Genomic DNA, 27211 nt, shown 5'->3' on the forward strand with positions numbered 1-27211 from the left:
CTCTAGAGAGATTCGACCCCGTGAAAAGATTGAAATGGCATAACTCAGTAACACGTGTTCTAGAGCAAAACTAAAAGACTGCCTATAGTTTGTGTGAAAACAGCACTAGGCATGAGTATTTTGTCGATAGGATTGGAGCTTGTATCTAAAACATGACAAATGGATTTTTATATTGATGTACAAGAACTATACATTTTTGAGGGGAAAAATAAGAAGAAAAAAGAAACCAATGGGGCATTCTATTCTACTAGCCTCAAAACCGACAATAAACTACCCTCTCCTCCCTGCAAAAAAAATGGAGAAAACCAAAACTACAATGGTGTTTTACAAGAATGAGCTATAAATACAGTTGGCCTAATATACAACCATCAAGCATTCACTCAACCAAAAAATATACATCTCACTTTCACCAACTAACCGTCCAATTTTCATTCGATCAACACTTAAGGTTTCTGCTCGCCATCTTCAATGTTTGCAGCAATATTCCCTAATCAATGGGTTCAAGGTCAAGAACCAGCTTCCTATCCATCGTGATTATCCAATCATTATGATGATTTACAGTAGAAAGTTTCACATTAAAGGGAGGTAAGCTCCCCCATGACCCTTCCTCAGAACTAGTGGCGCTGCATTGTCAGGGACCTTATCCATTTCTTCTGTACATGCATCAATGACATCCCCAAATCCAGTTGCCACTGTAGCCAACTGCGTCCGCAACTTCAAATCCCTTGTTCGCTTCAGTAAGCACCTGAATGATCTCCCTAAATATTTAGCCCATTCAGCTGGCAATCCTCCCCCTGTGAGCCAGACAGAAAAATGGGATTGGTCCCCTCTGGCAGCAACTTCAGCTCTATAGAATCTAGCTAAATCAAACAGCATTGAAGGCTGAAGAGGTAAAACTGCCACAAATTCAGCCACAAACTCCTCCATTACTTCAGGTTTAAGCATCTGGTTCCAGAGTACTAAAGCCCACTCACTTGGCTGGTTCAGGTTATAAGCTTCAGCTACAATCAGAGCTTCTTGAAATCGAGACTGCTCAACTAACGCTCGTCTAGCATTGGTTTCTGATCTATAAAGCCATTGGAAGTCTGGCATTCGTATTTGAAGAGACAGAAGGGAAGCCTGAGCACAATCCTTACGTGTTTTGTTGCCAGCATCGATCGAAGAGTGAACTTCAGCAGCTTCAATGAAGTAGCGCATGGAATCCAACAGGTCTTCATTCTGGTCCTTGTTGTAGCAGCGAAACCACTGCTCACATGACTGCTCTGCACGTGACTCTAAAAGGGCTGCCGTCTCATGTTTCATATCAAAATGATTGTAGACCTGTACAGAACAAAATTATAATCAATAAATTATCACATATAGTCGAAAAGGCACTGATTATATTAATTTGTACAAGAATTACATTCTCTAGTCATGCTTTAATAAGGGTACTACCCCTAAAATAATGAAACTGTGACTTAAAGATAAAAAAGGAAAAAGATAAAAAGAAAAAAGATGATAAATGATCAAATAAGATAATGATGGATCCCCTAGGATAATTCTGTTATTTACAACACATTTTAATCTAGTTTCTTTGCTTCAGATTAAATTAAATTAAACTTCATTGATTGAGGAAAAGAGAATCAATAATAAGAATGAGAAAAAATTTCTGAGCATGAGAAACAAGCAACTTGTCCACCTTTTAAAGTCGCTGCTTGAAGAAAGCTATTAACTACATACTATGCAATGCCATACAATTGATATATTATATAGTGGGGATAACAGTAAACTATTTCAATAATCCCCGAGTCATTTAAAAAATAATAATTAGACTACGAATGGCTCAAAAAATAGTATACACTAGACTAAATTATTGTGAAACAAAAAGGTATTGACTTATTCAACAATATATTTACATAAATAAATTCTATGTTAGCAGCATACAATCATTAATCTATATATTCATTTACTGTATGCTAAACAAACAACATTGTTAGTAGTTGATATTATAGCAATATTGAAAAAAAACATACCATGGCAAATGCATCAAGGTCATTAGGGTTGAAATGCTTCAAGGATGTAAGAACAGCCATTCGAAATCCTCTGACAGCCTCAGCAGTGCCAGTGTTTGTGTCTGCAGCAGCAGAATACTTCTGAAGAAGAAGATCCAATTGACCGTTTTCTATAAGAATGCCAAAAATGAAATTGAGAGCATAAAAATTTCCAACTCCAGTTATCAGGCGAGCCAAACATGGAAAATCACCCTCCAAGACATAAGCATCAACCCTAGTTGTAGCAAGGGCCACAAGAACATCAACTCCATCAAGGCAAGAAGATGATTTGTAGAAGTGGTGTGACAGAATAAGAAGCTCAACCTAAAAATGCCAATTTCAGGGGGCAAAACAGTGTCAGCTTCAAGAAAAAGGAATAACTCAGCCAGAAACATTAAGATATTTTCTCTACTTAAATTTATTATATCCATATTACTGCTTCCAATAATAAGGATATAAGGAGGATTTCTCTTCCCTGTTTTAAAAAGGATTCTTACTCTCCTTTCCCTTTGCAATATTCTTCTCATCATCTTAATAAATTTCTTCTTTAATCAAGCAAAACAAGAACGAGAGGGATCACAATCACAATACATTTATGATCTTAAAACCAATATGAATTAGAATTTCCCCACCAGAACCCAATTTTAATTCACCATTTTCTGAACATAGTAGTGGAAAAAAATTGCAAGACTGGCAACTATCAGCATGATACCTCACATGCATGTGGTATTTCTTGTCCAGTAATCACCAAACGCATTAAAGCATGTCCAATTTCTGGTTCAGAGGGACAAAGCTCTGCCCACTTCAAGAAGTCTGAAAATCTCCACAGCAATGGAGCAGGCCCTTCCTCCTTCTGTGAATCCATATATCCTCCACGATGTGCAGCCAACACACCCTGGCAATATAAATAATTAAACATAGCAATATAGTTATATGAACCCTTATTAATGTCACAAAATTGTATCTAAATACAGTTGTTTAACATACACCTGCATAACTGACACTACATGTCAAATATAGAAGTGTAAATCAAAATGACACCAATTCACATATCTTGATTAATATCTATATTCAGGAGGGATGTCTAACACATTTATCAATTACCACACACCATGCCACGCAAAAACATTAATAACCAGAATTGAAATAAAATGATGAACCAAACCTTTAGAAAAGATTCTGCAAGTATTTGAGCAATACTTGCCGCTGGCATTGGATGAGTCCGAACCAGAAAGTTGGCCTCCTCAAAGGAATCTTGTGCTTTAAGCGAAAGCAGCTGTAGTAGTTCAGTTGGTTGCTTGTTGAACGCCTCAGAAAATGAGAGGCCCAAGGTGTTTGCAGCTTTTATAACTGCTATTATTCTCTTACATAGCCCACGCCCATTGCCTTCAATAAAAATGGTCACCAAACTCTCCAAAACCTAGCATTGCATGTCAACAGTATTGTATTTATACACATTATCATCAGTAGAGAAACAGAACTTGCAATAACAGCAGGGAGGGGGGTCCAGTGGAAAATTACCTGCAGCGGGTCAACATAGTGCTTATCATTCATTATACCATATGAGTGCATAACTGAACGCACTTCCTCATCAAGCATTGGCACTGATACATTGCTAGGAGGTGTTGAAATAGCAGCAAGCTTCAAGGCTGCATCAACAAGTCTAAACTCAGATGGTATTTGTCCAGGAGAGAATTTATATTGTAGTTGCTTGGCGGCAGCAATTTGTCCAAATTCCAATAAAGAAAGTACAGCCCTTTCTAGCTCTGCTGCTCCGACCCTTTCTTCCCACCTAGAAAAAGACATTTCCACTTTTACGTTTTCCTCTTGCAACTGAAACTCATTTTTTAAACTATTGGTACTAGAGCCATCATCAGTATCAGCACTTTTATCTGCTGATTCAAGAGGTGGGCGTCTTGGTGCCATGTATCCTTTGGCCCTTCTTTTTGTCTTTGTATTCCCACCAAAAGTAGTTGAAAGACCAGCATCCATCACTTGATTCTTGTGGGGGATTTGGTTATTTTCCCTGGACTCGTATTTTTCTACAATTCTACTCCTCATTGTATTTATATGGTTGTCCATCTTTGCTATTATACTAGCAGTTCGGTCAATAATACTGGGGTCGTTCTTGATACCACTCTCCCTGGTAGAAAAGGTAAAATTGAAATCTCCTTCACTCTTCACCTGAGTCTCAGACTCAACGGCTAGGAGCCATACTTTGGTTTCAATTTCACGTAGAAGTTGCAATGGACAGACACTGAAAAATTCAGCAACATTATAAGTAAAGACAATAACTAAAATTGAAACAGAAAGTAAATTCTTGAACATGTTCCATACAGGTTGGAAAGACTTATCATCCCACTCAGCCATTGCAGAGAAAGCAATAAAAGTTCATGAAGCTCCCTTGCAGGAAGATCTTTCTCAACAGCTTCAGCATGTTTAAGAAAAAATAACCCAGCCTGCAATCATTACAACAAAGATAAAATTTCAGCATAAAGCAATATAATATATATCTTTAGCTGAAAATTGACTGTAGTACTAGAAAGTATAAACCAAACACACTTGAAGAGAAGGGAAGGAATATCTGATGAATAGTGTGTGGCAGTGGCTCCATAAAGCAACCCTCTCTTCTGGCACATCCCAAAGAAACTCCTTCCATTCAGCTACCATAGATTCAGCCTACCATTTATAAAAGGGGCAGAGAAAGATGAGGGTAAAGGGTTGATGAGAAATATGCAAACTATCAACTAAAATTGCAAAAAAGGTCTTCAAAGAAAAATTCATTTAAAATGGCAAAGAAATTATAAGCTCCACCAGAGCTCAGATTTACAACAAAATTAAGATAATTTAATACTCAAGTTGAATTTATAATGTTTCAGTAATGTCCTATCTTCAATCTTTAAAAAGTGAAATTTGTCAACAAAAACTCCTCATTTTCAATAAAAGAATTTGCCATCCATTTGATCAAATGAAATGATCATCTGCACAAGAATTTATAAGAACAAGATACTTACAGTATGAGTCAAACTGACATGACAAATCAATTGTAGAATTCCATGCAAGTAACAGAACAGAATCACGTATAAAAGATACAGTCACTAAGCAGTAAAATGTTATTGTTATATATAACAAAAAACATTATACATTTTCATAATCCTAAATTTTCAATTGACAATGGTCTGAATTGCAACAAGTTTTATCATGCCCACCAAAGTAAAATTAATTAATCTAATATGAAGTTTGACAGACCAAAATTATACTTATTAAGAAACTATGATTAAGAAATATGCAAACTATCAACTAAAATTGCAAAAAAGGTCTTCAAAGAAAAATTCATTTAAAATGGCAAAGAAATTATAAGCTCCACCAGAGCTCAGATTTACAACAAAATTAAGATAATTTAATACTCAAGTTGAATTTATAATGTTTCAGTAATGTCCTATCTTCAATCTTTAAAAAGTGAAATTTGTCAACAAAAACTCCTCATTTTCAATAAAAGAATTTGCCATCCATTTGATCAAATGAAATGATCATCTGCACAAGAATTTATAAGAACAAGATACTTACAGTATGAGTCAAACTGACATGACAAATCAATTGTAGAATTCCATGCAAGTAACAGAACAGAATCACGTATAAAAGATACAGTCACTAAGCAGTAAAATGTTATTGTTATATATAACAAAAAACATTATACATTTTCATAATCCTAAATTTTCAATTGACAATGGTCTGAATTGCAACAAGTTTTATCATGCCCACCAAAGTAAAATTAATTAATCTAATATGAAGTTTGACAGACCAAAATTATACTTATTAAGAAACTATGATTAAGAAGAGCAGTCACTTCAAGCATCTGCAGTAATATCAACATGAGTTGAAGAAACCTTGAATTATTTATAAATGGGGTTCTCTATAAACCATTCAATTGATTAAGATTTTTAATATAGGCTCAAGACTTCCCCTCAGTTAAGATTACAGGTCACAAAGACACAAACAGGTTTACAACCTTTATGTATTACCTGAGATTCAGTAACATGATGCATAGCAGATTTCCAGGGTGCACCATTGGGCTCCAACTGCTTGGCCCAGTTCCTTGCTTGCTCCCAGTGCCTATTATTCTCTAGTGCAGACAAGAGGGAAGCATCATCTGAAATTTCATCACCTAAATGCAACTCATTATCTTTACGAAGTAAAGGCTCTGCCAGATTAATTTTCCAATAAACCCTTCGATAGTGTGCAGCAGTATGTCCACCATCACCAAAGTCAGTAGCAGCAAGAAGTTGCAGTAAGCATCTTTTTTCATAAGGAGATGCACAGGTTGAAAGCACAGCATCAGCAGCTGTTGAAGCAGTAGAACTAATCCATGATGCCCCAATCTGCGCCTCTCTTCCTACATTTGCCTGTAAGTAGAAAGGTTCTTCCTTAATTCGTGCAGAAAAGGAGCCCAAATGTGCAGAAGCTTCTGAGAGGCGCATTTGCGAAAATGCCTGAAGAAAAAAAAAAGAATTTACACATTGGCAAGATATAAGGGGATGAAAAGTGTAATTTACCCTAAAAAAAGAAATATAGAAAGTCAAGATACATGTGTAAAAAATAATCAGACACTGGTACTTAAAACCAAGACCACTTTTTATAGAACTTAGCTAAAGATGCAGCAGCACATAAAAAAGAATCAATACTGTATTCAACAATAGACACCTGAGGAACATAGTATCCACAATTCTAAAATATATACTAAATGAACCAGATAAATTTTGAATTAGTAGGCTTACTTGAAGAGCACGGATGAATGGTAGCAAGGGGCATGATGGAAGGAACATCTCAAATGCCCTTAGCAAGGGCAAGAACAATTGTTGTTCACAAAGCACTGCAACCATCTTTGAGAGAGAAGCAGGCCCTTCATGGGAATCACTTGGAACATTAATGCATCCAAAATGTTCTATTTTTCTATCATTCTCCATAGTTTTACCTTTGGAATCAAATATTTCTTCACTTATAGAAGAGCTACAGATGTCAGATATTGCAGAAGCAGAGGAGTCTAGTGAAACAAGAGTTATTAGCCGTCGACGTTTAGGACTCTGCCTATTGTAATGAAATGTAAGTACTCTGTCACCTACAGGTAGGGCATTAGTAGCATTTACAGCTGCTCCAACATTGTCTGCAATCTGGGAGGCAATATCATTCACCTTAATGGATGAAGTTTCTCTGCCCACAGATAAAAGGTAATGAGTTTCAATCATTGAAGTCTATGCACATGTTTGAGTGCATGTGGATCAGTTAACACTGGTATGAGACACAAAACGCTTGGACCTTTACAACTCATCATATAATGTGAATTTTAAGTCCAATTATTGAATTATACAAATGCAACAACCAAGCCTTATTCTACTATGTGGAATTGGGTAGAATATGTTGCTTTTGTCTTGCCAATTTTTTTTAAAAAATTGGACACTAATAAGCATGAAAAATTGAATTTGAATGCTAGTTTTAACATGTGCTGATGCAATTTAAAAAAAATAAAAATAGAAGAATGTAAAATTCCATGATCATGATATTCATAATGGAAATATTAATTCAACAGTGGATTTGGCGAGAAACCATCACATAAAAAGAATAATTCCTGCTGTTTGTAAGATTTAATTTCATCCTAAAATATAGATAAAAAGACAAACAGATTTTGCCTACTGTAACATGGACTACTTTTACACTCAAGCTCAACATAAATTAAATCACACAAAACTCCAAGCTCTTCACATCAGAAATGGCTATATATATATATATATATATATATATATATAACATAACCAAGTTCACACTTGTTGGGAAAAACCCAAGTTTCACATGGGATAGAGATAAGGCCAAAATAGAGTATATAAGTGGGAGGTAACCCTCACCCTATAAGCTAGCTTTTGGGGTTGAGTTAGGCTCAAGCCCACGTTCTAAGAACACTCAAGCTCAACATAAATTAAATCACATAAAACTGCAAGCTCTTCACATCAGAGATGGCAAAATATAAATATATAAAACATAACCAGAACATAATTATGAAATTATCATTTTACTTATATGCAGTCCCAGTCACCTTGCTGCAGTAATTTCCAACCAAACTGTCAGGCATGACAATGGAGAGACATCAAGGAAACATGAAGCAACCATTGCCAATATTGACCAGGACAACTCTTTTGCTTTCCTCAAGAGAGCCTCTCCAGGACATTTTTGCTTTTCACACTCAGCTAATATTTGGAAGAGTTCAACTGGAACACACATGTTTTCATCAGGAAAGGTTGTTTCACTGCCTTTCTCCAGTGTATCCAAGAACAATGCAGTGCTTGCCTTTTTCTTTGACTGCATTCCTCTCAAAACTGTTAACATATGAAGTCGGAGACGCGGATCACTAAACTCCTTTGATGCCTAGCATTCATAATCACAAATAGATTCTAAGTGAAGCAGTTTCACTTTAGCATATCATATATACGATTTAAACTTTATAATGAGTTAAGATAAGGAACAAGACTCACCACTTGGACTACTGTATCAAATGAATATCCTCCAATCTGAGCTTCAGACAAAAATTCAATCTGAAAGGAGCCAAAAATAATAATAAGAATATAATTTGAGTAGTTAATAAAAGAAACAGAAGTAGAAACATACCCAGTCATTGTCTCTAGCTAATGCAGCAAGGTACTTGGTACTTAACGGAAGCTGGTGCAATCTACAAAAATTTGTTACCAAAGTCCAGTGCTGGCTAGCAGCCTTTCGTTGAGATCTTAACTCATTTCCATCACCATTTCCACTTAATAGCCATGACCCATAAGTTTTTCCATCAACCAACTGTGGAAGGCTAGCCTTTTCCAAATGGTGCAACACAAGTATAAGAGCTCGTGAAGCTTGTTTACTTACAGTCTCAGTAGCAGTTGCAGGAGAATCCTTGTGCAAATATTCATCAGCTAAAGCTCGAGCAAGAGATTCTGTTACATCACCTTCATGGGATATTGCATGAAACACAGATCCCTTAGGTGATAATTGCCAGAGATTTTCATTATTTTCACTCGATTTGTAGAACAAAGATATCCGTTTTAGCACAGCAATATCAATGCGCATCTTGTTGGCTGATAAACCACAAAGCTCCAAAAGAAAAGCACATGAAGCAACAAGCATGGAATCCTCAAAATGCATAATGGCAACTGGCAAAACCTGAGAATTTTAAGAACACTTTTCAATATTCATTCAAAAGTTCAATGAGAGTCATATCTTTCTTTTTTGTATTTTTCATGAATGTAAAATTACAAGCAAGGAACCAATCATGTTACATATTAGGAAAGAATATGGAAGAATATCCAGCATCACAATCAAAAGAAACCCTAAGATGTAACATAAAATTGATAGAACGCCAAATGAAGTGTTAAAGTATACAATCATTCATATCCTTAAACAAAAAGCTTAAACGTTTAGGTTCATAGGTTCTTCAAAAGTTTCGAAAGCCCCAATGACCAAGTGATCAAAAGCTGATCCTTGCCATCCATATTTGTCATAATTCAACTAACCTATAGCATAAATTAAAATGGACGTGTGTATTTTCCATGCTTAAAGCCCATAATATTCTTATAAGGGCATGTTAAGAGATATAAACTATTCATATGGCCTTTTTAAACTTTTAGGTTGAATTTGTTCTTGACAAACAGATCATTTAGAAGCTGGTCTTGGGAGTAATGCCATTGCCAATTATGAACATTATCATCGATATAAGATTTTTGTGGTAAAAGAGCAAAGCATTTTTCAACATTTGCACATAATGCATTGATTTGTTTTAATTTTATCTCTTATTTCAAGTACATTGATAAAACGGGATTTGATGATATTATTGAATGATTTTTCATGTCAATTTGATTAATTGTGACACACTTTCATTGACAAAACTCACTGTTTGTGTTTGTTGTTAGTTTGTCTAAGACAAGTCTTTAAGAGACGCCATGTGAAAAAAAACTGAAAATCATTCAGAGAGACATTAACGTTGTCATTCAGAGCCCTGAAGATGAATTTGTGAAAATGCAGAGCTGTTTTAAGCGAGTCTTTCTAAGCCTTTGCAGGGCTTAAGCCAGTTAAAAGAGTTCTTAACAGAACTGAAGAAGATAAAAGATAAAGTGTAAAAGAGAGAGAAAATTTTAATACTGTACCTCTCTTTATACTACTCTAATACTAGTTAATCAGAAGAGTCAAACTGTTTGTACGCGCGCGTTAATTTTGTATGCATGCGATAATTTTGTATAGTTGTATAGGTTGTAATTTGTACGCCTGTGGCGTGCTTAAATAGAGAAATTAGGTTTCTCTTGGTATCTTCTCTCTTGTTCACGAAAACTGTACGCAGCAGTGAGCAAGACAGCACAAGAACTCTGTAGGGTTGGAGAGCACTTGGGAAGGATTACAGAGGCTTCAAAGTGTAATTCCTTTCATCTTTCTCATGTATTTGAGGTTCTGTTTATGTTTGTCTGTGTATATGGCTAACTAAACCCCTCTTTTTAGGATTATGATGTAATCTGCAAATGAACCCCAATTTTAAGTAATTGATATCGTCTTAATTCAGTTAATTATTTTTTTCTATCATGCTTAATTTTTCATTAGAATTGATCAATCTATATTTTAGTTATTTGTGCGTTTGTGATCAGTTTCGTATGAATAATGGAATTACAGAACAACTGAATCTTTTAGAATGATGATTAACCACATGCATTTTAAGGATTTCTGATTATCATTCTCTATGCACTTATGTTTTCTCGTAATTTATTTCTCAATTGACCAAATTATAACTAACTTAAGATAAAGACTGTTGGAACTGTTTGGCCAAAACTTTTTAAACACCTTAAGAGAAGTAAGTAATTAATAAACATTGAGAATTCAATTAACGTAAAATTAGGGGAATTCAATTGCAAGGTTTTACCATAATCCTAAGCCTTCTTATCTGATATCATTGCACTGTCTCTGACTGCTCTAGAGTATGATTTTTCGACAAACTAATTGAACACATTTCTCAACTATTGATTAAAAACCAAATTGTTTAGTTTATGCGATTCAAATTATTCTAGAATACAACTTATCTCTAGGATACGATATCCGGACTTTCGAGTCCACGATACTAGTACGTAGGGTTCACTTGTCCTTGTACAAGTAGATATTTTACGTATCATACATAACAAGAAAATCTATTTAAAAACAAAAACACGAACTCACAGATGAAAGTAGAGTCTCTTCACTTTGTTCTACTGCTGAAAGAAGTGTCTGAACATCTGATTGAATGTTAGTTTGTCCATGAGCTGAAGTACTAGATTCCTCTTCTGACTTCAGATTTTGAACTCTATGACCAAGAATTTGGTTAAAAGCAGCCAATGCTCGTCCTCGATGCAAAAGATGCTCAAGCCCAAATCCATTTTCCTGAAAAATCAATTCAAATTACTAATATACAGTATCAAAATATAATTGGAATATAGCAAATTGCATATTTGCACTTGTAGCAGCAGATATAGAAGAATATTGTATATTAAGTTAAGCTCCTAAAAGGAAAAATAATAGAAAGACAGAATTTTTTATTGGAACAAGTTGGCATGGTTAATGACTTCTCAACAGATGTGCATTTCCAGACACTTTTGACTTATCCAATAACTACCGAATATTGCAAAATTCGGGCAGAATTGTTTTTCTTTTGGGGGGGGTGTGTGTGTTTACTGCATAACATTGCTAACAAAAATATTTGATTAGGGCAAAACACCTTTTCCGGTCAAGAAAATTCTCACATAATTACTAAGTCTGACAACACAAACCAGAAACTGCATAGAATTTAATCAGAGGATACTCATTTAGTTTATAGCCACCTAATAAAGCAATTTGAAAGAAAGGCAATTGGCTATTGAGGTAATACATATCAAGCATGAAAAATGTCTGGCAAAAAATACACAAGATCAAAGAAACAGAACCCTCCCTAATTGACAATTGTCAGTTCTAAACAGAATATAAAACAACATAATATATGACGTGCTCTTTTAGAGAGCTTCACACAAATAACAACTTGAACACAAGGAAGAAACAAATATTGAATCTCAAGTTGTAGTCCACCAGTAAACCAAACAAAATTCCTGCAAACTAATGCTACCAGTCCTCGTAGTACTTATGACTTGTGGTCATTCAGATATAGGAAAAAAATTGCAACTCGTAGTTAGATGAACTGGAGCAGAACTGACATCAACCTAACAAGGGGAGCAAGTCATTGGGCCATTGCTTCAACTGCTTTGTTGCTAGAATAACAGTTCAACCAGTAACTATTTTGTAAACATGGAAAGAAATAAATATAAAATGGTGATCAATGGTAGTAAGACTCCAAAATGAATTTTTCTCCATTAACTCCTATTCTAGTTAAAGGACATTTTATCTTGTGACTAGCAGGGACAGATCCATTGAACAGTATTGTGAAGGCCAATAATAATAATAATTAATACCCATATCCAATTTGTCACCAACCTTTTTCATTGTTTGTGCTTTCAAACAGTGAACATCCTAATCAACTTATATATTTTTTCTCCACCAATTAGCTTATCTCATTATTTTATTCACATGTCAAAATTATTTGGGAATATTTCAAAATTTTCATGGCAAACGAAACTGGATCAAGGCAAGCTAAGATCTTGAGCTAATCATGAAAAGTTGTTAGAAATGATGTTTCCTTTTGTAACAAGTTGCATATTAGTCTTGTGCACCTTAATTTATGACTCCAACCAAAGCTTTGATAAGGTCATTTTCATAAGACAATCAAATTAAATAACTGAACCAACCAAGTGGCTGGCCGAACTGAGTCAATCGGGTTCCTCACACTGTTGCAATTAGAGTCTGTAGTACCAATAAAACTGCAAATACTATATAGCTAAACAAGCTTTAGGCAGTAAAACATTTCTTAGAAGTTTTCAACAAAGAAAGATTGAGTACAAAAAGGTTGAGTCAGACAATAAATCCTCCTAAACAGAGACAAGGAAAATAACAGAGAAACAAGCAATTAAATTTAATGCCCATACCTCAAGTAAAGGACCATATAGTTCTTCTTCAATGTGTCTTTGGACAGTTGCCTCCCAGGAGATTGCATTTATCTCAGCATGTACATCAGCATTTATGAATAAATCAATGTCTCTGTGTAGCAAAGTTTCCCCTGTAGGGAACCCTGAAAATGATTGGCATCCAAGAGGACCCTGTAATGCAATGAAAACTACATAACGTGGATTGCTTACATATTACATGAATTGTGTCAGTAACAACATGCAAGCTACATGACAGAGTAAGGTATTTATAACCAAACAGAAGGAGAGAACAAGAGATTGGTTATGAAGCCATCCTAACAACAACACAAACTGGTATAATTTGAATTTAAAATAGAATGATAAAATCACATAGAAGAGGAGAATAAAACAGACCTGGACATAAAGCTGTATCAATCTGCGTATAGGCTTAGGAAACCAGCATGGAAGCATTTGTAGAAGTGAAGTATCATGACTGGTAGAGAAGAAGATGTCATCACGCCAATTAAGATAGTCTGATAAAGCTGCATTGCAATATTTTGATAGACAAAAATTGACACGAAAAAAAAAGTTAGTTTAAGTGCCCAAGTAACTTAGAAGAAGAGGGTGGGGGGTCACCCAGTAAATGAGGTTAATAGCTAACCAGTTTTTGCTTTAGGGACCAGCAAGGCCATTGTGTCTTGTCCTAGACATGCTCCAATGAGCGTGCGCCACAATGTGGGGAACTTTTGCAAAGTTGGCCGAAGGTTTTCCAATGTGCACTGGGCAGAGGAATTACTATGCCTATTTACACCACCACTATTTAAGCAGCTTTGAATTGGAACAGCAGCATGCATCAGTGTTGCCAAGGCTGCCATTTCTCCCCCTCCTTCAGCAATGTCATCGACAGTTCGAATTATTTCATCTAACTCCAGAACACTGAGGTCACTTCTAGGAACTAAATTACGTGACATTATCGATCGAGCATTGGCAAGTGAGGCCTCATATTCACACCCCTTAACTCTCGATAAGAGTAGCCATCTTGCCCATTCACAATCAACCTGTTGAGAAGAAATGTATCAACACACAACACTAAAATGTCTTTAAAGCAAAGACATCCATGTTAACATAAAGATTGGAAGAATAGAGGTTGATTAAAACAATGGAAGGGAAATAAGGAACATTGAATGTCCACAACATTAAAGCCCCTTAAAGTAACAAAATTAATAAATAACATTGGGCCAATCCGTTGACCTTGTTTACATCCACATCAACCATAGATATGACTAAAGTGGAACTTATAAAAGCTTGGGTAGTCCTTATCTCATGAGCTAGCTTTTGGGAGTGAGTTAGATTTAACCCATATTCAAAATGGCACCAAAGTCTATCATAGATATAATCTTGGGGCACCCTCAACTGTCAGTGCAATCTATTGGTTTCGTGGCTTTCCCTGTGCAATATAAAAAAATAAAGGCTAAAATAAGTTTAGTTCCTATAAAATTAAGTTTTTTCATTTTGGTCCTCTTAAATTATTTTTTTAATCAATGTCCCTATTAATTATTTTTTTCACTTTAGTCACTGACATTAGGTTCCCTTTTAAGTCATAATTGACGGTGTCGGTAGCAGAGGTTGGAAAACAGGGCAGGGCTGATGTTGCCCAAATAACAGGAACTAAAATGAAAATCTACCGATTTAAGCCTATATATCAAAAGTTTACAATTTTATAGGGACTGAAATAATGAGGTGAAAGGACAGGGTGCCTTGTTAGGGACTGTAATAAAATAAATAAATAAATAACTAATAGGGACATAAACAGATAAAAAAATTAAGAAGACCAAAACAAAAAACGCATTTTGTCGATGGCCTGATATTCTCTAATATCAACAAGATCATTAGACCCTCTGTACATCTAGACATTAATCATTTGTTTTAATTTATTGGATCAATTGTATTATTGTTTTCTTTTTTAGCACGTAGAGATTCCCAGGAGATTATGGCTCCTGATTTTTAGGATTAGATTGGTGTACAGGCTCTGTTTTGTTCTCTTATTTATTTATTCACCCTCTATAGTCAGTTGTGAATCAAAGAAAATCATTTTCCACACATTTCATAGGGACTAAGACTTATTTAAGCTTTAAAAAACACTCAGTCCTACAATCTCCACACTCAAGATGCCCAATCCTAGCTGCGAAGGCAATCACATGGGGTTGAGTTGGGCCCGACGTAGATTCAAGAGGCTTAACACATGCAAGTCAGCAGTGTTAACATAAAGAAATAGAATTTACCTGAATTCCTTCTAAGGCCAGCCTCTTATTTGGACTAGTGTGCACCATAGAATTAATGCTAATGTCATATTTTAGATTGGCAAATATAAGGATCTTAGCCTCTTACCCTAACAATTGTATTATGTATGGTTCTAGTTCTTCTTCATCTGTTCCTACATTGTTCTGCTTCTGTCTGTTTACAGTATATTGTTCAGCCTTTTTGGTGAAGGCTAGGCCTGAGAAAGGTTCTTGGACTAATTTTTGTTGATGACTAGCTATGATGGTCTTTGCCTTTATGGTAAAAGTAAAATGGCAAAAGTTTTATAGCAATGTGCAATTTATAAGTAAAAATTCTTCGACTGGTTTTTGTTGAATGTTGTGTACATTTTAGTTGGAATGTAGCACTTGTATTTTAATGACATTTTATTGACTCAGTAAATTAAATCCGTAACTGATTCCAGATAAAATTAAATGATCGGGTTCTGTTTGGCATAAAGCAAAGTCAATTAAAGAGGTTCTTAACAGATATTCACAGTGATAGAGCAGCTTTGCTCTATTGATGTTTTTTTCCTCCTTTAATAGTTTTGTTTTCCCTTTTCCCCTATGGAGGATCGCTGCCCTCCATATTCCTGCTATATTTTTACACTTCATCTTATGGAATTTCTTCTTTTATCAAAGAAAATAGGTTACCTGAATTTGCATGATAATACCATAGATTTAATGAAGTTTGAAAACCAACCAAAAAATATGAAACAACATAACCTACAAATTTCAGCGCATAAACAGCTTTTGGAAGCATACTAGCATTGCGATTTGAAATAATAAAGACCAAAAACAATCAATCAGAATAACAATAACAAACAATGGGCACAAAGAAACTTACAGCAGTTTCCTGTAATGCATAAAGTGAATCATTGTCAAGGACCAAACTATGATGATCAAGGTAAAGGTCCAAAAGATTTGGCAAGTTATTTTGTGCACAGTGATGCACAAATATTTTATGCAAAGCTTGTACAGCTCCATCTCTGACAGATGACGTCTTAGTAAGATCATCCTCCAAGCAGACCTTATCTCTGCCAGATATGAAACCTGAACGAGCTAAGAGAGCTATCATCTCCAATGTCCCTTCCCAGTATTCCTTAAAAAATATAAATCTTTTTGCAAGCTTTTCCTCCACGAGCATCCTCATCCACCCAGAACATATATCAGGTGAAAACCTATACATTTGGACATTGGGAACTTCCATGCATACAGAATCCAATTCTTCAAAAGAGCACAAGAAATTTCCATAATTAGAAGACTTCATATTCATGTTGCATCCTAAAGATGAGGCAGGCTCTACAAGATCCAAATTGAGTTGAAGGCTTCCAGCCGATAGGACATATGCAGGCATCAAGTTCAGCAGTCTAAAGACTTCCTTCCAGTGGTTACGACAAACATGATATTCAAGTTGTGACTCCCACAATATAGAATTGTCCGAATGAACAGATTGATTCAATATCATCTGTACATGCAAAGATGAATGAATAATGAAAAATAAAGTTACTACAGATAAAGATTTTTGTCCATGAAGAGATATAGACATTAAATTAATGACTAAGAGCAGTGCCATGACTGAATACATCAATAGGGGGAAGCAAATTTTCATCACAACTAGTATAAAAACCTTTGATTTGAAGTTCAAACCAAAACAACTAGAGCATCCAGAAATAGATCTTATAAAGGTGCAAGTTGGTGGACTAATGGACTTCAAGAAACAAATAGACACATGCATATCAAATCCAAATCTCTAAGAGGGCATAGGCATTTTTGCTTCAAACCTCATCCAACAGAAATGTCACACTCATAAGAAACCCAAATTTCAAGAATTCTTATTCAAACCTTCACTTTTGGTCTTTATTTCATTTAGTAAATGACAACTATATAACAAGTTTAAAATCCACCTTCTAAACTGCTGTAACGGCAAAGACAGTTGCTAATCGTCATTGTCTTCATCAAAATTCAGTGATAAAAATGAAAATCAATATAAACACAGACACGAAACAGAGAAGCAACTTACACGATCAACAGTTCTTTGGTCCCAGGCATCAAACCAGACAGCAGCAGCAGCCCAATATCCAACATGAGCATCATCTTCATCAACTTCCAGAGCAGAGGAACTTTCACTAATATCAATCCATGCGTCAAAGACAATTCCATCAATCTCACCACATTCAATGACATGACTATCAAATGAATGGTTATGCAAGAGCCTTAATTTATTTTCCACTGGTAAAACAGAGTCCGGTGCAATGCTGATTTCTTTCAGTCGGTGATTATATGATTTCCAGAAGCTACTGCTAGGATAGAGACTCTTCTCATATACATGCACAGGGATAAATAAGATTACAAGTCTCAGCTCATGGAAATTTTTCTTCCCAGTAGTTAAACTGCACTACATTGACCGCAAAAATAAGACAAATAAATTTCACATACCTCAATCAGTGACATATCATCCAATATTTTCCACTCATATGGTCCTAGATAACCATATCTTTTCATTTCCTCAGCAATCTGGATTCGCAAGGATCTCCTTACAGTGCCAAACAGAAGTTGTTTAAGATAAGATTCAACGTTCTCTCCAAGTCTTTGAAGTGTAGCAACAGCAAGTTCAGTTTCACCCTATATAAGTGCATTGAGTTGGTTATTTTCTTTGTAATTTGTAACAGTTAATGAGAATGTTACATGCATTACCTTCAAAAATAATTCATAAGCAACAGCTCTGCCAATGTCACGAACTTCAGTAAAAGTATCATGAGGCTCTTTATCAGCAACAAAATCATTCATTTGATGAAGATGTAGAACTGCCAAAGGAAGACGGCCAGAGAGCAAAGCATCTCTAACCACAGTCTTAAGGTCCAGATTATCTACCTTCCAACGTGCCATCATCTCTCTTGGATTTTCCACAGGCAAAACTTTCTTTCCTAAGATTCCTCCTAATGGGGTTAAATGAGATATGTAGCCAAATTCATCTGAGACCAAATGAGACTCAGAATCAACAGGCACCAGCGCAAGATTTTCATTATTGTTGCTGCCTGGTCGAGGAAAAGAAAGCTCATGTTGGTTCAACACATCCAATGACTCTAAATCTGATGGAAGAATTGAAAGTTGGGATTCTTCCTGCAACATGTCTGTACTTATTAAAGATGACTCTTCTCCTCTGTCAGCCTGTATATAGCAAGAAGATAACACTTAATTTTCAGAAAAAACAATGTAACCAATTTAAGCAGAATACAAGTAGCATAACCATGGAGCATCATACCAATCCTTGACTGGCCCTTTGAAATATTGACCTATGTCTACATTGCAGATTTCGGATGATCTCCAAGAAATGAGCTATCTCACAAAGTTTCTGAGCAAAATCCACCTCAGTTTGTAGTTTAACTGGTTCAATTGGTGGAAGAGAAAGTAATCCCATCTTGTTAAAGCCCTCTGCTATGCATGTATCTTTTTTATGTTGTAGCAACCCATATTTATGGAGCATCTTTGTTGCAAAGCAAGCGGCCAGGGCAAGAAGCCTATAGATGTTGACAACAAAAACATAATAAGTCAGAATTAAAACAGACCATGCATGATGTACAACGCATATTTCATAAGAATCTCTTTTTCTCCTTAAGAATGTAGAGCCAGACACAAAGAAAAGGCACAAGAAATCAAACAGAATATTGACAACCCAAGCAGTGACTAATTGAATAGAAAAATTGATATAGCCAACTCACCCTTGTTATCCAATTGCACAAAGAATCACATTACTGAAATATTCTTTCTAGTAAGGGGTGTGTTACATAAATATGAATTATGCAGACATCAGTTACAAATTTATCTTCAGGCATTTGCGTCAGCTAATATACCATGTAAAACAATAAATTTATGTTATTTATAAGTGAATTTAGTCAAATGAAATAAACTTGAAAACAGTAAAATATTCCTAAAAACATTAATTTTTTTTTTGGAGACATAAGGTAGGTTGGTTGGGTGGTTAAGAAAGAAGGGAAGGAGGGAAAGGTCGCGGGTTTGATCTCTCCTACTAACAAAAAACTAACAAACAAACAATTAAAATTTGCCGATAAAAAAAAATATGAAAGTTTATATAAGTTTGAAACTTGAAAGCAACATCCAGTGTTCAAGCAGGACAAACACATGCCTATCATGCTCGGATCAATCTTTAGTTTTTTACATGTAATGACAACAAATTACATAGGTAGCTAATGGTAACTTTATATAGGCCCTCAGCAGAGTTAACCACAAGTTCATACAAGAAACAGAGCTTCGTCAATGAATGGATGGATATGGACGATTACCTAATTCCGGTTTCCTCATCCAGTGTAGGCATAAGGAAATTCCAGTAGTTCCTAAAGTGGAAATACTTTTACTAAGAGTTCAATTTTATTTTCAATGTTTCCCAAAATGAATTAATATAGCTATCCTAAAGAAACAAGCCATAAGCTATAGGACCAATGTGATGTTACCATTGTTACGTTTATCTTTGGAGGACCAAAATGGACATTTGCTTCATATACTTTAGTATTTTACACCGATGACATGTATAGCAAGTAGCAACTTGGTTTGAAAATGATAAAGAACAAAAAATATAGGTAAGTAAGCAATGAACAAATAAATTTACCTTGAAGCAGCAGGAGTTTCACTATCATTGCCACCTTTATTAAATATAAGATACACAGCAGCAAAAAGCAATCTCAAAATTCCCTCTTCTGCTAGATCAACATCCACGAGCATTTCCAAAGATCTGTTCATCAATAAAACTGGAAAGTGAATTACATTAGATAATATTTGCCGTAGTAAAACCTAAAGAGGAGTGTTGGCAACACACTCCTCTAACACATTCTTTACTATTGATCAAAATTATTAGAGTATACTTTACTCCTTGTGTTTTTTACTCTTTCTGTTGTATTCTAGATCCTCACTATGGTTAGTAGTGAGTTCCCTTTCTGTTGTATGTTAACTAACTCAGTTTGTTAGTGTTTGTTAGAGTTAGTTGACAGTTAGCATAACTGTCTATATAATCAGTCTTGTAACAACTTTTTCAGTTGGGTTGAATAATACAAGATTTCTCAATCTCAACTTTCTCTTCTCTCTCCTTTTCTCTCAACTCTATTATGGTATTCAGAGCTTAGATCAAAACCTAGCCTTCATTCATGGCTTCCGCTTCTTCTCCCAGGTCCCACATTGGCCAGAGATAGTGTCAAGATAGAGTATATAAGTGGAGGGTGTTGGGGTTGAGTTAGGCCCAAACCCACATTCTAAGATGGTATCAAAACTTATCCTAGATCCATTAAACGGGCCACTCACCATAATATCCATGCACCAAGTCCAAAAGTGTTGGGCATGAAGAGATGTATTGAGAAAAACTCAAGTCCCACATTGGCTTGAAATAAGGCAAATAGAATATAAAAGTGGGAGGCAATCCTCACCCCATGAACTAGTTTTTGGGGTTGAATTAGACCCAAGCCCACATTCTAAGAAAAATTTATTAGAAATTACAAAATCATGAGACTCATTAAATGTTGAAAAATTTAAGTGTTATTGAATTAAATTCTAATTTTAAGTCTAGAATTTTAATTTTTAATCTCTATTAAATAGTTATATATTTTTTTTATATATCCGGTTTAACCAATACATCCTGTGACTCAATAGTTGAAATAGTACCCCACATCGTCAACTAAGTTGATAACTGGTCCAGGTTTAATAACATTGATATTGCCCCTCACCCCACACCCCCTCCCCTTCTTCCCCAAATAATAATAAGAACAACATGACCAAACAATATGGCACAAGATTGCCACTTCAAAGCACATGAAGTATAAATCAAGCCTGCAATGAATAAATTTTGGCTTACCTTTCTATTTCATAAAATTTCAAGTAGTCCAATGCGATTTGTAATTGACGAATACGAGAAACTTTGATGTCCCATCCTAACAAAGAAAAAATAAATAAATAAATAAGCATGCACCTAAAATTGTTTCACTAAATTCTAAAGTAGTGTGTCATCACCACCCCATTACACAAAGAAATCAAATTTTACAATCAAAAAATAAAATAATATCACCATAAGTTATTCTACTTTGTAATCAGTTTCCTGGTTATTCTACTAAATTAATATCACCATAAGTTATTCTACTTTGTAAATGATTTTATATCCTCCTGCTGAATCAGGCTTAAAATCCTCCTGACTAATCAAAGAAGAAAGCATGAAATGCTTTTTGGGTTCCCAAGATATCAAATGCTTCAGTTATTTCATTTATTACTTATAAGTATTTAGGAGGGGAGACATAAGGTTGGCCCAAGGGTTGGGGAAGGATGAAGGGAGAAGGGAGGGGGCAGAGGTCACGAGTTCGAATCCCCCCAACTGACATTTCTAACAAAAACTAACATTTGTCGATAAAAAAAAAACTTGTAAGTAGATAGGAGGACACAGTATTTCTCAAAACAATCAAATTCTCCAGTCCTGGTGCATGCTGTCCAATGAGACACATTAGGAGCCAGAGGGCTGGAACGTTTTTTGTGGCCTATACGTGCTTAAGGGAGTTTCCGAATCAAATTGCAAAGTGATTGGAAAGACTTATTGCTAAGATTTATTGTTTTTCCTGTACTTTATTTTTTATATTTGTATTTTCTGTAATTATGTCTTTTCCTGTCAAACATTCCTTTTCTGTTAAAATAGAAATTTCCACTGGCCCCAATGAATAATTTCTAGAGGAACACCCCTCTATAAACCATATGCAAAAACACAAACAAACTAAATGAACTAGTCCATCCCAAGACAAGTAAGGAGAAGACTAACAGATGCCATATTATAGATTAAGGAAAAATGATTTTTCTTTTTAACACTTACCATTTTTCAAAAACAATTGATCTGCCATTTCAGTGCCTTCATACAGAAGAACTCTGTCCAAAATTTCAACTTTCCAAGGAGAAAACCTTTTGATCGGTTCTTTTATTTCTAGATTGTCTTTAAGTAGAACTGAAATCTCCATATCCTTACTTGATTGGCGATAACCAATGTACTCAACAGGAAGAAAATTTGATAAAATTGAAATGGAGGGAATATATACCGATAGACCACCATCTCTCACAATATAAAAACAACCTTGGAATGTGCAACCAATTGCTTCTCCAATAACATCTTTTCCATCAAAGTGGTATACATCATATACACTGTCTAAGAAGTTGTCATCATGGACTTCTAACTTCACTTCCAAATTAAAATGGATAAGTTGAGAACTATTCTGATTCTTTACACACTTCTTTTTAGAGAAAATAGTAATTCCCAAAGGAGAAAAACAAATAGAATCATCCTCACAGACTCTAAAATTGGGAAGGAATATCTTTCTCATAACAGGTAATTTCACATCATAACCAAGAAATGTGTGACCATTATTTACTTTAGAAGTAGCAGAAAAACCACTTGAATAGGAGCCAAACAAATCCCCCTTTTCTTTGAATGTGCAGCCATTAATTTTCTGAAGTGCATTACCTGCCACAGCTTTGTCTGACAAAGCAACATTTCCATGTTTTATGTTTAAATCATTTGATCGAAAGTGTCCAGATAAATTGGAGTATACTGCTTGGCGATCTATATCAGAACCACCAACTTCCCAGCCAACCAGCATTCCCTGCACAAATTGCTGACAATACGGAAGTAACTTCTCAGATGAGTAAATTTTGTCAGGTATGTATTCCCCCAAAGAGATCACATAGATCACACCACATTCATCAACCACAGCTAACAGGGAGGAGTGTGAAGCAACAACTAACCTCTTGAATGATCCCCTAAAAGAATCACTCTGCTGATCAGACATGTTATCATTTATGCTACACTCTTGTTTAGCATATATATTATCATGTGAATATAACTTTTCTAACCCTTGCAAATTAAAATGAGGGTTAAGGCCACAAGCCTGTAAAACATTTAAATGTGTCACATATTCACCAGACATTGCAGAGTAGAGAACAATCAGGCCAGAAGAATTAAGACAGACAAGAAGATTATCAGAAAATTGGAAATCCATCCACTCAACTGACTGAACTGTGTTTATTCTTTCATCAAGCTTCACCATTGAAACCCACCGAATACCCCAATTATCTAACTTGGCAACAAGAAGTAAATCTCTGCTTCTGCCTCTTTGATCTTCATGACTAATATTGACAGACACGTGATGCATTAATGTCAAAAAAAATCCTACCAGGCAATTCGAAGCACCCGAGAACACTCTGCGACATTCGTAGAACCCATTAATCACAACACCAAAAACACTGGAAAAACAATCAAGCTTAGTATCTGCTCCACAAAAGCTCAAGCTAGAGCGGTCAGAAGCATCTCTTGCTGAATCAACTGGTTCCTGCCAATTCTCCTTACTTTGGACTGTTTTTTCTTTGAGGAGATGGTCCAAAGATAGACTGCCATCAAATATGCTAAAAGAAACCACTTCTGTCAAGCAAGGGAATTCATTATTCTCAGGGAATTTGGTCAAAAGAATACCATCAGATACAGTAGTTTCAACTTTTGTGAAAAATGATTCTAAGTATCTCTTAGTAGCAGAACCTCTTAATGATTCAACTCCACCATCTCCAGTCAAATTTACATTCTGGTCTCCAGAGACTCCATGACTGAAGTCGGAAGATAATGCAGCAACGGGCCCCCATTCAACCCACCTGCCTTGCCTAAAGTTACCCTCCAACATGGGTTGAACCATTCCCTTGGTTTTTGTTAGTTTGAGAAAAGCATGGACTGTTACCCCACATCTCCCAGAAACAAATAGAACCTCTCTAAATAAAGCATCTTTGTGCTGATCATAGCCGTCCTCACAGCGAGCCCAGGCCAATGAGTTCACATCACTAATGTATGGGAGACTATTGGATTTTGAACATTTAATTCCCACAAGATCAGTATCAATATCAACATCTGAACCTGAAGTGCAAGGTGAATCATTCACCAAAACTGATTCACTAGGCCTAGTGGATGCCTCCGAGGAAACATTTGCAGAACCTGGATTGTGATTATCATCATAATCATAGCCACCTTCAGCACCACCAGAATGCAACTCTCCTGCAAGCAACAAAGCAAATGCACATACTAATCAACTACTAGCCTGAAACACTGAATTGCATTTGCACATGAAAAATAAAATACGCTATTCAGTTACAATAAACTGAAATGACGAATAAAGGAAAGCAGCAATCACCTTTACTCAGAGGAAGCAAAAGAGCTTCCCTCTCATAAGAATGCAAAAGCAGTATCTCTCTCGTAGGAGAAAGAAAAGCTTCGCGAAAGTCCGAAAGCCCAATTTGGGCCTCAGACAGGTCCCATTTGTGCAGCTTAAGTATAGGTGGATCCTCACTACCCAAGGAAAAATCCATTTTGTTCCTGATTCAATCAAACGCATATTCACCAAAACAAAATATCGTTAAAATAAATAAAATAAAAATAATAATAACGAAAGTTATTCAAATATCCAAGAAACTGTTCATCGCTAACTTAAATATTAAAAAAAGAACGTAATGAATGATCTAACAAGGCTCACAATACAAAATACTTGACTGAGTTGTTCTCTATAACAAAAAAACATCAGCATAGCAATAACCGGTTAACACTGTGTTTCTATTTCATTTCCACGGTTTTATTATTATTGAAAACAAGCGTGAATCGCAGGTGGTGGAATCGAATGATGTAATCGGAAACACGTGGAGCCTCGAACCCAATCCGGATTCAATGAATTAATCTAAAAAAATAATCGAGGAGTGCAAATAGCATCGCAAAATCGAGGAGAAGTCGAAAACTCGAATCGAGAAAAAATGGAAAAGGATAGAGGATGTAGAACCTGGAGGAGGGCGACGATGAAGAGATTAAAATAGAGAATCGTTGTTTTCCATGGATATATATATATATATATATAGAGAGAGAGAGAGAGAGAGAGAGAGAGAGATTGAGTTTTGCAAAAGGAGGTTTTGGGATGAGAATGGAGTGAATTTTAGCGCATTGGAAATGCAATGGAACACGAAGGAAGGAAGGTGTACCTTGCTGATGCTGTTTGGTTTAGTTTCTCTACTGTGCGCTTCTCTCTGCCCGATCCAACTATGCAACTTTTTTTTTTTTTTACTCTGAATAATATAGGAATTGTTTATTTATTTCTAAAAAATCTAATACAGTGAAGGGAAAAGAAAACTCTCCATTATTTAACATACCCTTTAACCCTTGTAAAGATTTTTTTTATCCCTATGTGTTTGTTGAAATATAAATTAAATATTTTTTATTATTGTTTTAAAAAAATTATAGAATACATTTAAAATTAGTTTATAAAATATAATAGACTTAAAATTCAAATATTGATATAGTATTCAATGCTATTAATGTAGTATTTACATAAATATATAAATAAATATATTTTTCACATATATTATTAATTATTATATTTATTAAACGTAATATATAATTAAATTTTATAATATTTATTATAGTATTATTATTCCTCCAAAAAATTAGTAATATTATTAAGTATTATATTTATGAGATATACTATATTTATTAATTTTGACACATACAATATTATTTTTTTTATTAACAATAAAAATTACTTACTTTAGTTTCTAAATTGATTTTTTTTTACTTTAGATGAGCTGGATATAATTGAAAAAATAAAGATGTATTAGAATTTGTAAAATCAAAAGTTCACATTTCCATGTAAAATAACCAGCACAAGGTTTGGATACTTGGGTTGGGCACGAATTTAACAAGCCCGCTTCAAAAGCTCGAAGTTCTGACTCAGTAATGAACTTGGGGTGATGATATGATAGGTGCACCCGCTTTATTTTTTGTGCACCTAAAATCTTTTATATTTTTTTGTTAATTTTAAAATGATCTTATATTGAAGGTATGTAAATTTGTGGTTAATCTGTATAAAATATACGAATCATGTAATCCATAAATATAATTTAAACATACGGATCAACTTGATCCGTATGATTTATATAGATGATCCATATGAACTTGGACCTTGAAGCTTTTTTGTTATTTGTTTCCGCATCTCCTTTATCAATAGTAATGCATTTTTTCTTTAGAAAAACTTGATTACACATTTACACTAGTTGTTTTATTATATACATTGAAAAATATGATTTATAAACAAAAATAAACGATTTAACATCTCTTTCATTAATTAAAAAAACAAGTCCTTAGTTTTTGCTTTCTATGGATATTGTTATTAAAAGGACACGGAAACAAGTTTGGTAGGGGCCTTTTTTAGAAGATGTATATAAGTTTGGTAGGGTTAGAGGATTTCTGTTTTCTTCTTCTTCTTTTTTAAAGTTGAGTGGGAGAGACAGCAATCCAATTAAAACTGACGATGGAGATACAATAGCATTACGTAGGAAACTTGTGGTGATATATATTTTAGAGTTTTACTGTCAAAAATCTTAATTATGATGTTAAAAAAAATATTCACCTAAAGAAATTCAAAAGGTACATAAAAAATCTTTATCCTATATGTGATAAAGAAACCATGTTTGGTTAATGTATCATATCTTGATCCTATCTGTCAAAGTAACCCTCTCCCTTGAAAATAACATAAAAGAAAAAGAAAGGGGTTTATTCCAGGCATCATGTCTACATCACAATAACAATTCCTGCTAGTGCTCGAGCAACATAAACTATCTACTGTCAAAACAAAAATGTCGGAATAAATTGCCTAGTTTGAAAAATTTAAACGTGGTAACTTGTAATGGCAAGCGTAAGTAATAATAAGCAAGACTTTACGGGATGATAATTCTACTTTAGTTGGGGTAGGGTCCTTATAACCAAATTATGCTCAATGCTAAAAGAAGATGAATA

At 34.9% G+C, this 27211-nt stretch overlaps 1 protein-coding gene across 4 annotated transcripts; it reads right to left on the reverse strand.

The window, feature by feature from the left end:
- Positions 1-139: 139 nt before the first annotated feature.
- Positions 140-25476, reverse strand: LOC114421923. 4 transcript variants are annotated; one of them, XM_028388063.1, is made up of 26 exons: positions 25402-25476; positions 24570-24751; positions 22220-24433; positions 21224-21299; positions 19991-20113; positions 18629-18884; positions 18061-18534; positions 17803-17988; positions 17387-17680; positions 16211-16831; positions 13728-14124; positions 13481-13608; positions 13088-13258; positions 11259-11459; positions 8685-9227; positions 8552-8611; positions 8116-8444; positions 6806-7238; positions 6053-6520; positions 4593-4709; positions 4368-4489; positions 3552-4287; positions 3196-3450; positions 2743-2925; positions 2013-2354; positions 140-1320 (listed from the first exon to the last, which is right to left on the reverse strand). In XM_028388063.1, the coding sequence occupies exons 2-26, from the start codon at positions 24742-24744 to the stop codon at positions 571-573; spliced, it is 9654 nt and encodes a 3217-aa protein (XP_028243864.1). In that variant the 5' UTR covers positions 24745-24751; positions 25402-25476; the 3' UTR covers positions 140-570. The 4 variants fall into 4 exon arrangements, with proteins under 4 accessions (XP_028243864.1, XP_028243863.1, XP_028243866.1 ...); XM_028388062.1 differs by lacking the exon at positions 25402-25476 and adding an exon at positions 25206-25383; XM_028388064.1 differs by lacking the exons at positions 140-1320; positions 25402-25476 and adding an exon at positions 25206-25385 and having other exon boundaries at positions 2218-2354; positions 2748-2925.
- Positions 25477-27211: the final 1735 nt, after the last annotated feature.

Source organism: Glycine soja, chromosome 8 (genome assembly GCF_004193775.1).
Source record: "Glycine soja cultivar W05 chromosome 8, ASM419377v2, whole genome shotgun sequence".
Classification (NCBI taxonomy): domain Eukaryota; kingdom Viridiplantae; phylum Streptophyta; class Magnoliopsida; order Fabales; family Fabaceae; genus Glycine; species Glycine soja.